The sequence below is a fragment of the Glycine max genome, chromosome 15, assembly GCF_000004515.6.
Source record: "Glycine max cultivar Williams 82 chromosome 15, Glycine_max_v4.0, whole genome shotgun sequence".
Lineage (NCBI taxonomy): Eukaryota > Viridiplantae > Streptophyta > Magnoliopsida > Fabales > Fabaceae > Glycine > Glycine max.
The window spans coordinates 1173332-1185128 of NC_038251.2; the positions used below are offsets into that span (position 1 = coordinate 1173332).

Consider the following 11797-nt stretch of genomic DNA (forward strand, 5'->3'; position numbering starts at 1 on the left):
TATATATATATAAGATGCTTTTGTTATTAAGCATTTTTCAAATTTTCACTTACTCTTCCACTCATTTAAATAAGAAGAATTTTTTTAATTTTTAAGAATTTTTTTAATTTTTATTCATTCAAACAATTTAATTTTTTTACTTTATTCTTTGTTTCGCTTCTAATTTGATTTTTTTTTCCCACAAAGTTCTTTTGGTTTAGTAAAAGATCTAAGATAAATCAATATTGGTCGGTGCCATCAATTTCATCTCTAAGAAAAGTAAATAAATTATATAAGCAGTTCCTCGAACATTAGAAATTATACTACAAAATAATCCTTTAAGTGTTGAAAAGTCCTTGACATTAACTCCTTAAGGATCAAATTAATAGTTTTTTCGTGTCTACTCTCACTGTTTTATTTTTATTAATTTTCTTTTATGTCTTCTTTCTTTTCTATTTCTCAGCTACTAACTAATAAGAGAAGTTTATTTAAATTGGACCAAATGTATGTAAGTTACTACCTATATAACTAAGCAGAAATTGATAGCCCTACTATGTAAATTACCGAATAACATTACTCAACAACATGTAGGTCCACTCAATTCCCTCCGGATCCGCACCTTTATTGTACAACCTGTACTGCTTCCACCCCCACCACCATATATAAGTGCTTACCCAACACACTTATTGTTACAGAATCAAAATCTACGGATATATATGGATGTAATTAAGCATAATTTACATGAATGATCTCTACCCACTGTTACAATAATGATTCAATACAGACGGTTAATTAAACAACACTTTATCTTTTAGGGTAACCATTATATTATACATACATTACTATTACGTACAGTGGGGATTCACAATACACCTATCTAATTTGATTTTGTCAATCAATTACACCTATCTAAATTAATTTGAATTGATGTATACACACATATATAGAGTGGGGGCATACATCTTAATTTGGACTCTTCTGGAGACCCTGTCTGGTCACTGAAGAGAAATCATAAACAGAATCAGTGTATAGTATAGTATATATATATACGGATACATATTTTTATTAATTAAAATATAATAGATAAATACATTAAAAAGTTATAATATATAAAAAAAGTTATAAATTATAAAATTAACATCCGTGGGATACTAATAAGTTATTTAGAAATAAAATAAGGATTTAGAGATGGAATGAGCTTCGTGTCTAAGATATTAAAATTAAAATCTAGAGCCGAATGATGGGTGGCTAATGGTATCAAAGGGTACGATACCTCTGGCCACGTCCTCCAGCAGCTCCGGTAGCACACTTTATGCGCCTCAGTTTCAGCCCCACGATCGGCCACATAATGTAGAGCACCGGGAAGGAAGCTTTTGAGAATCGCATGCTTTTTTAGTTTCTCTTTAAAGTGAATAATATTGCAGTTTATGAACATTGATGAAGATGGTATTGATATCCTACACATGATTGATTTTTTCCTGTGCGCTTTCCTATTTTGTCTCTGGACACCTTGTGTTTGTCTTTCTCCTTATTCCTAGATTCAAATAGATTCTCAGGTCATCAATTTTTCTTATGCTTCAAGTACAAGTTAATTAAAATGGATTTTCTTTTTAGTTTTTGATTTTTTATTGGCATATATTTTGAGTTCAGAGAAAATAAAATCAATTAGAGAAATTCTATTTGTAAAATTTTAATGGATTGTTTTTATAAGGACTTTATTATTACTAACTAATAAAATTTACTTGTAGAGTCTGGAGTTCTACTCATTTTTATCTTGTTTTTCAGGTTGTTATGTAAAAATAAAAATAAAAAAGTAATTAATTTTCTTGATTCTAATAAAATAAAATAACAGTGAGATTTTCTATTTTATCCTATTTTCTTTCTACTCCGCAATAAAACCGTGTATAAATTAATGAAAGATTAAAAGATAAATGAGAATATAATTGGTAAAAAAAGTAACTAATAAGATTTTAAACTTTACAAATAATAAATAAATAGAAACAAAAATGAAGAATTGAAGAATATGTATGTTGCTACTATTTTTTCGTACCGTGCAATTGATTCAAGCAAAACTGTGTTCAAGTTGCATTTTGAAAATGAACACATGGCAGAAGTAATCAGTAGAAAATATTTGATTATGAGGAACTTGTTATGCTAGGAGACTATGGAATGCAGCATGTATTTTGAAGTGTTGTTTTCCAAGTTTTCTACTATGTTCAGTTTTCAGACATAAAGCAGCAAATTTGCAGTTTTTAGGCCTCGTGAGATGCAATCGATATAGTTAACGAGAATGCCTTATAATGGATAATAGCAACGGCACCAAAATTGAATATCAAAGCGGTGCTGACATTTAGAATTATGTAGTATTCAACTAACAAACAGTCAACGCTAAACAAAAACTGCCAGTCAACTAGCGAGAAATTTAGCTAGTAGCTTCTTTTGTCATAAGTTTCTCTTTCTGCAACTTGTACAATTTAATTTGTTTCTTTTTGTTCAACCTAGCGCCATGGCAAGGCCGGGGAATAAGATCATTCAAGCCAAGCTGGTGGGTATGTCTTACCTTATGGTTATTTCTTTTCAGATTTCAGTCATTTTATTGCATCATCCCCCCTCCTTCCCCACTTAATTCCTTGCTCCTAATCTTGAAATGACTAGTTTAATGATTTCTACCGTTACATATTGCATTGTCCTTGCTGTATCAACTATCAAATATTCGTACTGGTCAGATATACAAAGGAAGAATAATTAATATCAAGAATAACAATCATATGAATTGATCGTTATTACTTATTAAATATGAAATAGAAACAGAAAAAGTAGATCAATATAGTGCATGATCAATTAACCGATATTTTTTAATTGTAATTAACCAAAATATCAATTTGATACTCATAGACCTAACTCTTTCTAAAACTAATTCAATAGAGAAGGGTTGTCCTTATTTATATATTATATACTTTTATTTTATTGATATTATTAGTTGAAGTGATATCTCTAACACTCCCCTCATGCCAAGAATTTGAATCAGGATGATCCCATGATGATAGAGGTGTACAAAAATTAGTTCGATAAAAAAAAAATTGTACCAAACTGGTCTCAAATTATTTTAACTGGTTTGATTTTATATACAAATAATCAACTAATTTAAAAATTGATTCAAAATCAGATTAATTTAAAAAAATTAGTTATGAACTGACCTGATCTTTAATTAGTTTTAAACTAGTTCTAAAAGTTAAAATCAGTTTCAAACTAATTTTTAAACTCTATTTTTCAAATAAAAAATATATTTAAGTGAAAACGAATTCAGTTAACCGAACTGATTTCATAAAAATAATTCGATTAACCAAATTGATTTTATAAAGTTGGCCATATCGCCGGATTGTTGTAGAATCTTCATTAGATACTTGCCATGTTTGTATATCACACTGTATCGTATCCACTATTTTTAGTTATAGCTATACAATATAGTATTGGGTTAATTTTCATCTAAAAATATGTTAATTAATCATTAAGATCAGACACACATTCATATAATATGCTCCTTCTTATAGGTACTTCTTGGAGACATGGGAACTGGAAAAACCAGCATAGCATTGCGATTTGTAAAAGGCCATTTCTTTCCTAACCAGGTTTACTTCCATTTCATCGCATTAATTGAAATTGGAAAGCTGCTTTCCCAGCACAATAACAACTACAGTTTAGGAATCTTAACATTAATCTACGCACAGGAACCAACCATAGGAGCTGCTTTTTTCACCCAAATATTATCATTATCTGAAGCAACTGTAAAGTTCGATATATGGGACACAGCAGGACAGGAACGTTATCATAGTTTGGCTCCTATGTACTACCGTGGTGCAGCAGCAGCAATTGTTGTCTATGACATCTCAAGTGTTGTAAGTATTCAGTTTGTTAATTTTGAAACTATTTATGGTTTACCTGGAGTGGATACACTGGAACTTGTGATATGGCAAGCCTAATAACATTTTCCTTTATTGCAATTTTGTTTGAAATTATTACAAAAACCGATAAAGAACTTGTAATGCTCTGCCTCAAATTTGACATTGCTAGGTCATAATATCAGACTGGCAAGAAAGAAATATCAAAATCTGCACTGTGAAGTGATAGACAATGTAAATTGTGACAGGAACTTCTGTTTCCAACCAAATTTAACATGTAAATAAATTAATGATCATGAGTCATGAGTAATCTTGCTCGGCATTAATTCTTGTAAACCTTAACAGCAGGTAGGATAAATTTCTGGTATGCTTTCCTTCTCTTTAGGCCACAGTTTTTTTCAGAAGAATGTGGTTGCGTTGCAATATGTTGTCTTTTCTCTTGAATAAATGATTACTGAATACTACATTAGTAACCTATATATACACTTAGAAACTTTCTCTATCTTAATGTTTCATTTCTTTTTAAGCACTTGAATGAATCTTAAAACTTTTTGCCTGTTATGATTTTCTATTTCAGGATACATTTGTTCGAGCCAAAAAATGGGTTCAGGAATTGCAAACACATGGTAATGCCTCAAACTCGGTAAATAAACAAATGCTATGTTGTTTTTGTCTACCAGCTGGTTGTTAGCACTAGCAGATTGATCTTGGGTTCACATCATGTGATAAGTATATTGAACTATTTCTACACCAAATTAGTGGAAAAACAACAAATCAAGTTTATTAAGTGCATCCATATTTTTTGGTTGCACTACGTGCATTCTATGAGTAGTTATTGCTTCAGCTTCTTTTGTTTTTTTTCTTCTTGTTGCAGCAATTCAAGTTTGTACCTAAAGATTAAAGAAGTTGGAAATAAAGCCACTCTTCTTATTCCTTAATCAATAATCACCCACTCATATTTGTCTTTGGAGTTTGGACATTAATAACTTGTTTTCTATCTCTCTTTCATCAGTTTTTGGTTTGTTCCTATCTCATTACAGTAAAACCGTAACTACTTCATGTAGGAAATCAGAAGTCGGTGATGGCATTAGTGGCAAACAAATCAGATTTGGAGCCAAAGAGAGAGGTTGAAGCTGAGGTAGTGTTGAGATCATCTTCATACCCTGTTCCTTTCTTATCCCTTGGAATAGACAAATGTAGATCATATAAATGATAAGTACGTGGGAATACTTCAGTTTTTATGTTTGTCATTTCTCATCCAATATTTTTCTTTCTTTTCCACTTCTTCATTTCAAAATGCAATAATTTAGAACCTGTGAAGAAGCAGTTTATATAATATAACTGCACCAAATTCCTATTCCCTTCTCTTTTTTCCTTGTAACTCGTTTGAGCAAATTAAACTACTGCAGGTAGGAGAGCAATTTGCTCAAGAGAATGGAATGTTCTACATGGAAACATCTGCTAAGACTGCAGAGAACATCAATGAGCTTTTCTATGAAATAGGTATATATTTTCTGAACATCTTCAAAACACTTTAGCCAATTCAATTGTTTTCCTCAAATGGTTAGTTTTGGTGTGGAGAAAAAATTATTTGAAAAATTCATGGACAAGACTTCAATACTATTTTACTAATAAAACTTATCCACGAAATTTTCAACTCCATACCATATTGACCATAGGTGTCAGTTTAAGGAAATATAGCAGCTGTGTTAAGTTGCTTCTATCTGATAAATTCAGCAAAAAGACTAGCTAGAGCTTTACCACCAAAGCCTACTGGGATGAATTTGAACAGCGATATACAAGATAGAGGGAGAAATTATTTTTGTTGCTCAGCCTGATATTCCTACGTAATCAAATCATAGAATAATGAATGGTGCCAAGGAACCTTTGACTTCGTTGTTGTAATACATTGACGACTGAATATTGAATCACTACTATCCTTCCCTTTGTAATTTACTACTGATCAGGAGTCTAGTTCATGTACGTATATAATCTTCTTCCAAGTTTGGATGCGTTGTTGTTGTTTTTTTTTAATATATATATATATTCATCAACACAGTACTTCCTTATGCTACGTGCGAAAAACCTCACAAGACAGAAAAGCTCGGGCAAAAAAAGCCTAGAGTGCCAAAAGCCCATAAACCAAATTCATGTCAGGAAACAATTAAATTGATTCACTTTTTCATCTTTTGAGACAAATTTCTTTTTTGTCATGGGTCAGATACCAGTCTTTTGAGACAAAATGATTTTTAATGTGATCAATTCCAAATCTTTAAAGAATGGGTTTTAGCCCACTAATTGGGCCAATTCCCTCCATGGGTAGCCTAATTCAACTTCTCTCTTTTTTTATAGGCTATACAATCCAACTCCATGGGCTGCTTAACCACATCTATTATTTCCATGAATAAATAATTATATTAATATAAATTTTCTTTACCTTCTCACGTACCAATAAAAAAAAAACTATTAGACGGAATTCATCAAATGTTTAAGCATATACAATAACAAGAATATTACAAATAAAACAATTGCCACATCAAATAAAATATTAAATTACTTTTCATACACTGCAATAAATGTATAAAAAAATTGTAACAAACATAGTAGATGTTAACACATCAAGTTATCACTTTAGGAGTTAATTAGGCAACCAGATGTGATACAAAAAAAAATCATTTTTTCCTTTCAGCTACAGTTGTTTTATTTACATAGAATACATCACTATTTCGCAGATTAATCATGGAAGTGTACTGTCAAATATATACGATCGCATCTTCAGTTCTTTATAGCAAAAGGCCTTTAGATGATTTCAGCTCAAATCACATAACCAACAATTATTTATTATATATAATAAAAACGACGTCAGATTGATATTGATCAAGAGCTACAAGTTGAAGCCCCTGTATTATAGAATTGGATTTCATAAACTAATTATTTTTTTTCCTTCCAGAAGCATGATTATTTATAAACATAAATGACACCTTTTCTATCAGCCAGCATGCAGCATCTTGAAACGGTTTGAGGAGATTTACATTAATTACAACTGAACAAAACATACATGGAACGTTTATCAAAGGGCATGAATCCATTCAACTGCATTCTCTGCAATAATTTGAAAATTCAAATACTGTTTATTTAACACTGTCAAATGCAATCTTCAGGACTCATCCCCAATCAAGAGATCTTAAGTGTAATATCATATCATATAACACAACCAAGATAAATATATTTTACCCAGAAAAAATAACTGAAAAAATAAAATAAGCGCAACCCAGCTCATGATAAGCTCTGGCCTAGGTTCTGTGATATTGGCCTTAATTCACTGTACATTCTGGAACATTCAAGAGAAAAATCCGACATAGCCCTAAAGAGCTCTGGCATACGATTTTTGAGACTTACCAGAGTTTTTTGCCTCACTTGGAGGCATTGCCTTGCATAGGCTTCTTCCTCATCTTCCAATCTCTTCTTCACTTGTTCAACTGCAGACTGCCTCGTAACAACTTCATCAGGAGCATTAGCGTCTTCTGCCCTATCTGGATTGTATTCATCTGGTATTTTCTTTTGCATATACTTGTTATACCAATCTTCAAATTGTCTGGTTTTACGGGATAGCTCCTTTCGTGTATCCTCACATTTCCTCTTCAAAGCTATTTCTTCTTGTTGCTGATGGTAAATAGTCTCTATCACAGCAACAAAGTTTCCTATAGCTGTCCTAGCAAGCTCATCAGGAAGCTTATCAAGACGGTCATTCCATGCATAGAGAAGGCCTTGTATGGGTGGGCTTCTAACTCTTGGAGGCGAAGAAACCTTTTCCTTCAAACTGCTTTCAATAGGGATAATGTTTAATTTTAACCAAGTGTTTAGTGCCTTTATGTATCCCTTTTGATGGTTGACAAGATTCTCAAAGTGTGAATGCCATTGTTGCACAACAAGAAATAGCTGGTATGTTCGGTCATAATGGTGTTCGCTAGTTGTCTTAGGAGACTGGGAAATGTCTAAATTTCTCAGCAATGTCACAGTCTCTGATTGCTTCACATGGTGCTCTAGCATGGTTTTCCACATAGTGGCCATCCTGCAGTCCATAAAAAGTCCATCAATATTAACAGAGAAGCTTATATGTGTCATGCGTAAGGATGTGTTTGTGCACTCATACAGATCCAGACTAATGTATTAATTGGATTAAGGAAAAAAAAAAAATTCCCTGCAAGAAGCATGCAACTTGCATTCATTAGAGTAGAAACATGCGTAACAACAGGAGCATTAATGAAGACTCGAGAAGTAGCATGCCAAATATGTGAATTGAGATAACAAAAAGAAAAAGTTCTTCAAGGTTACAAGACAAGTCATCTATAATTATAATATGTGAATTGTAAAAACAAAAGGATAGTTATTCTCTTACATACACTTTCTCTTCCATCTCACTTCCACCCTATTTTTCTATCTATCTCATTTTAACATCACATCACCTATCATTTCTTTCAATTTCTCTCTATCTCTCTCCTATTTTCCACCCCATGGGGTGGATGAATATCACTAATCGAAGAAAAAGAAAAACTTCTACATTATTACTCACCCATCAACAAGCTGAACAAGTCTTGGATACAACTGTTCATCACGTAATCGGTTAATCTCGGAGACTGTTGAATCCAAGGATTGCATATCTACAATGTATCTTGTATGCAAATGACTGACAACTGCTTTTGCTTTCTCCAATGCTTCAGAGTTGGTGCCTCTTTTCTTCAGCTTATTAAGGGCGGCAACTTTTCTTTGGTACTCAAATTTCATTAGTTCACCAGCCTATAAAATAATATTATGCAGACAAATTCAGAATTAGAACAAGAAATGTGTGTCTGTCTGTCTGCATATTTAACCCAGAACTAAGCAAAGATAAGGCAGTAGAAAAAGGATAGGTAGACAGAAAGATATAAATATTTAAAAAATACATACATGTACATTGTCATACTCAGAGCTGCATGACTTTGAAAGAAAATTGTTATAATTTAAATAGGAAAGGAGGACGAGTTAAGTAAAACTCCTATCACATAACAGTTGTCTCAGTCAAATTACCTTAACTTCATCGTAGAGTTTCTTCTCCCACGCTAACAACTTGTCCAAGATGGTGGCATGCGTCTCATGCTCATCCGAGTCAAAATCATCCTTCCCATCATCTAAATTAGGTATTCCCTTAAAGGATCGGTTCCATGTAATAACTCGCATGACCCGTGCAGAGTGATCGATGTGCCCTGCAAGAAGAATACAAAAACAAAAACCATTCGCATAAATACACTTCATTATGACAAAATAAACGAGCAGCTTGTTTCCCCTCCTTAGTCCAAACTAGCCACACTCTTACAATGAAATCTGTGAAGTGATCATCATTATTTCACACCTTTCCCACCAATTGATCATAAAACTAGAAGTTAAAAAGCTCATTACTTCAAACAAGTACCCAATTTAGAAGTAGCAATAGGTAGGTACCTCTATTATCCGCAAAATTGGAGTGATAGTGCAATCGTGTGGCCTCAAGCATCTTTGAAACCTCATGAGCAGCCTCAGAAGCCTTGAGAAAATGATCATCGAGGTCAGCAAATATCTGCAGCAGATTCCCAGAACGTTGCACAATCCTCTTCCCCTCCACAGAACTGGGCGTCTGCTTCATCTTCATCGACACCGGCGTCTCCATCATTTCCTCCGGCACATTCACAGGCTCGGGCTGGGGCATGGGCTCAGGTACAGGCTCAGGAACCTCAACCTTCCTGACAGGTGTGACAACCTCATCCTCCTCCTCAAGGACAACCCTGCTGGGCTTTTCCTCAAACACCTTCCTCTCAATATCGTGCACTTTATGGACAGCATCTTCTTCAGCGGCATTGAGGCTGGTCCCGGCAATGTTCTCCATGGAAGGGAAGAAGTACTCCCAAGCACCACTTTGAGTGTCCGGCGCCATGGAGTGGTGGTGATGATGTGTCGCGTGATCAGGTTGTTTGGAAGGAGGAGGAGGCATAGGAGGACGAGGCTCTTGCACTTCTTCTTCTGACACCCTTCTATTACTATTAACTCTGTTGCTTCTTCTCATCCTTAAAGACCCTTCGTTTTCTAACTCCTTGTCTTCCTCATCGTCCTCTTCGACGATTGTGGTGACGGGCTCGGGCCTGGGCCTGGAGTCGGGATTGTTGATCTTGATCTCGGGCATGCTGGCGGCCCGCTGGAGAGGTGGGGCGGGGGAGAAATCGGGGAGAGGGGGCGGCGGGAGAGGAATTTCGAAGGGCTGTGCCGCCGTCACGTAGGAGGAGGAGCTGCTGGTGTTGTTGTCGTTTGAGTGAAATTGAGGGTTTTGGACTTCGCCGTGGGCGAAGTCGCCGAGGGCGGCGCCGGTGTTCTTCAGGCAGGTGGCGTAGGCCGAGTGGGCGGCGGCGAAGGCGTTGCGGGAGGCTACTGAGTCCTTCATGAAGCGCTTCCGCTCCTTGCATCGCGCCACCGCTTCCTCGTTCTCGATCTTCGATTGATTGCAACCCATCGAGAGAGAGACCTTTGCTTGCTTACTTTCCTCTTCGGATCATATCTCTGTCAAGAAGATTTAGAATTACAGAGAGAAAAGAATGGGAATAAAGGTGTCAAGTGAAAAAAGTGAATGTTCCAAGGATAAACTTTATTAGTACACGCTATACTGATTAGTAAACAATTGGGATTGGCCAAAAGTGATTACTTATTTATGTTTTTTAACTATCCGTATCCGTAACAATAACACCATCTTAACTCATTTATGTTTTTTAAGAAAATTAATTAATTAATTTAATCATATTAAAATTTTCAATTATTTATATTATTGTTTTAAAATTATTATTTTCTAATTTATTCATTGGCTTAATTTTTTCTCATCAATATTTCGAGAAAGAATAATTAATACATCTAAAAATTAAAAAATAATCTTATAAAAATGAACAAATAAAATTCTAAAAACAAAATTTATAATTAAAGACAGAAGAAATAATTATATACTCTTCGTTCCTAATCACAAAATCTTTTTTAAATAATACAAATCTCTAAATAATACTCCATCTAAACTCTTCTTTGTAAACAAAAATAACTAATTTTATATTAATTAAGAAATTTAGTTCACATCATCTAATTTTCTAATGCCAAGTAAAAAATAAAGTTATTTGCAAAATGTCATTCATTGAAACTTACTATAATAAATAAAAAAATGAGTGATTGAAAATAGAATTAGAATTAAATAAAAAATATTTTAGGAATAATAGTTTTAAAAGATATGTAAAAAAAATAATTAATGCATTTAATAATTAAAAAATGATCTTATAAAAGGAATAAATAAAATTCAAGAAAATATTTTATAATTAAAGACGGGAGTACTTTATTTGTACATTAAAATAAAGAGATGCGTAATAAAATGAATTTTTTTATTAAAAAAAGTAGTATAATACTATTATAGAAAGAATCTAATTTTTACTTGTGATGTAAATTTTACACAGTTTTTCAATTAAAAAGTATTTTAAGTATTATTTTAAAATAATTATTATAAAAATTAATAAATTACTAGTGACAATTTAGTATTAAATGACAATATGTATTCTAATTAATTTTTTTAAAAAAGTAATATATGTAAAATTTTATTAAAATATAGTAATATTATAAAAATTAATAAATTATTATTAGTGACAATTTAGTATTAAATGACAATATGTATTCTAATTAATTTTTAAAAAAAGTAGTATATGTAAAATTTTATTAAAATATAGTACTATGTAAAAAAAATTACACTATTATACAATTATATATTACTATTTTTAATTATTTATATAAGGAATAAGTAATTGATTAATTAAAATTAATAAAATAGTTTAATTAATTAAGCTCAATAGTATATGCATTATGATCTGCCTTTTTTTAACGTCTTCACT

The 11797-nt window shown here is 32.8% G+C and overlaps 2 protein-coding genes across 3 annotated transcripts; one reads left to right on the forward strand and one right to left on the reverse strand.

Annotated features, from left to right (window-relative positions):
- The first annotated feature begins 2441 nt into the window (after positions 1-2441).
- On the forward strand, positions 2442-5830 carry LOC100788883 (ras-related protein RABF2b). Of its 2 annotated transcripts, XM_003546336.4 has the most exons (7): positions 2442-2524; positions 3531-3608; positions 3708-3875; positions 4456-4504; positions 4943-5016; positions 5288-5381; positions 5616-5830. In XM_003546336.4, the coding sequence occupies exons 1-7, from the start codon at positions 2486-2488 to the stop codon at positions 5714-5716; spliced, it is 603 nt and encodes a 200-aa protein (XP_003546384.3). In that variant the 5' UTR covers positions 2442-2485; the 3' UTR covers positions 5717-5830. The 2 variants fall into 2 exon arrangements, with proteins under 2 accessions (XP_003546384.3, XP_014622888.1); XM_014767402.2 differs by lacking the exon at positions 5616-5830 and having other exon boundaries at positions 4943-5094.
- Positions 5831-6884: 1054 nt separating this feature from the next.
- Positions 6885-10431, reverse strand: LOC100780700 (uncharacterized). Its single transcript, NM_001358564.1, has 4 exons — positions 9357-10431; positions 8946-9121; positions 8452-8675; positions 6885-7950 (listed from the first exon to the last, which is right to left on the reverse strand). The coding sequence occupies exons 1-4, from the start codon at positions 10393-10395 to the stop codon at positions 7155-7157; spliced, it is 2235 nt and encodes a 744-aa protein (NP_001345493.1). The 5' UTR covers positions 10396-10431; the 3' UTR covers positions 6885-7154.
- Between the last annotated feature and the right edge of the window lie 1366 nt (positions 10432-11797).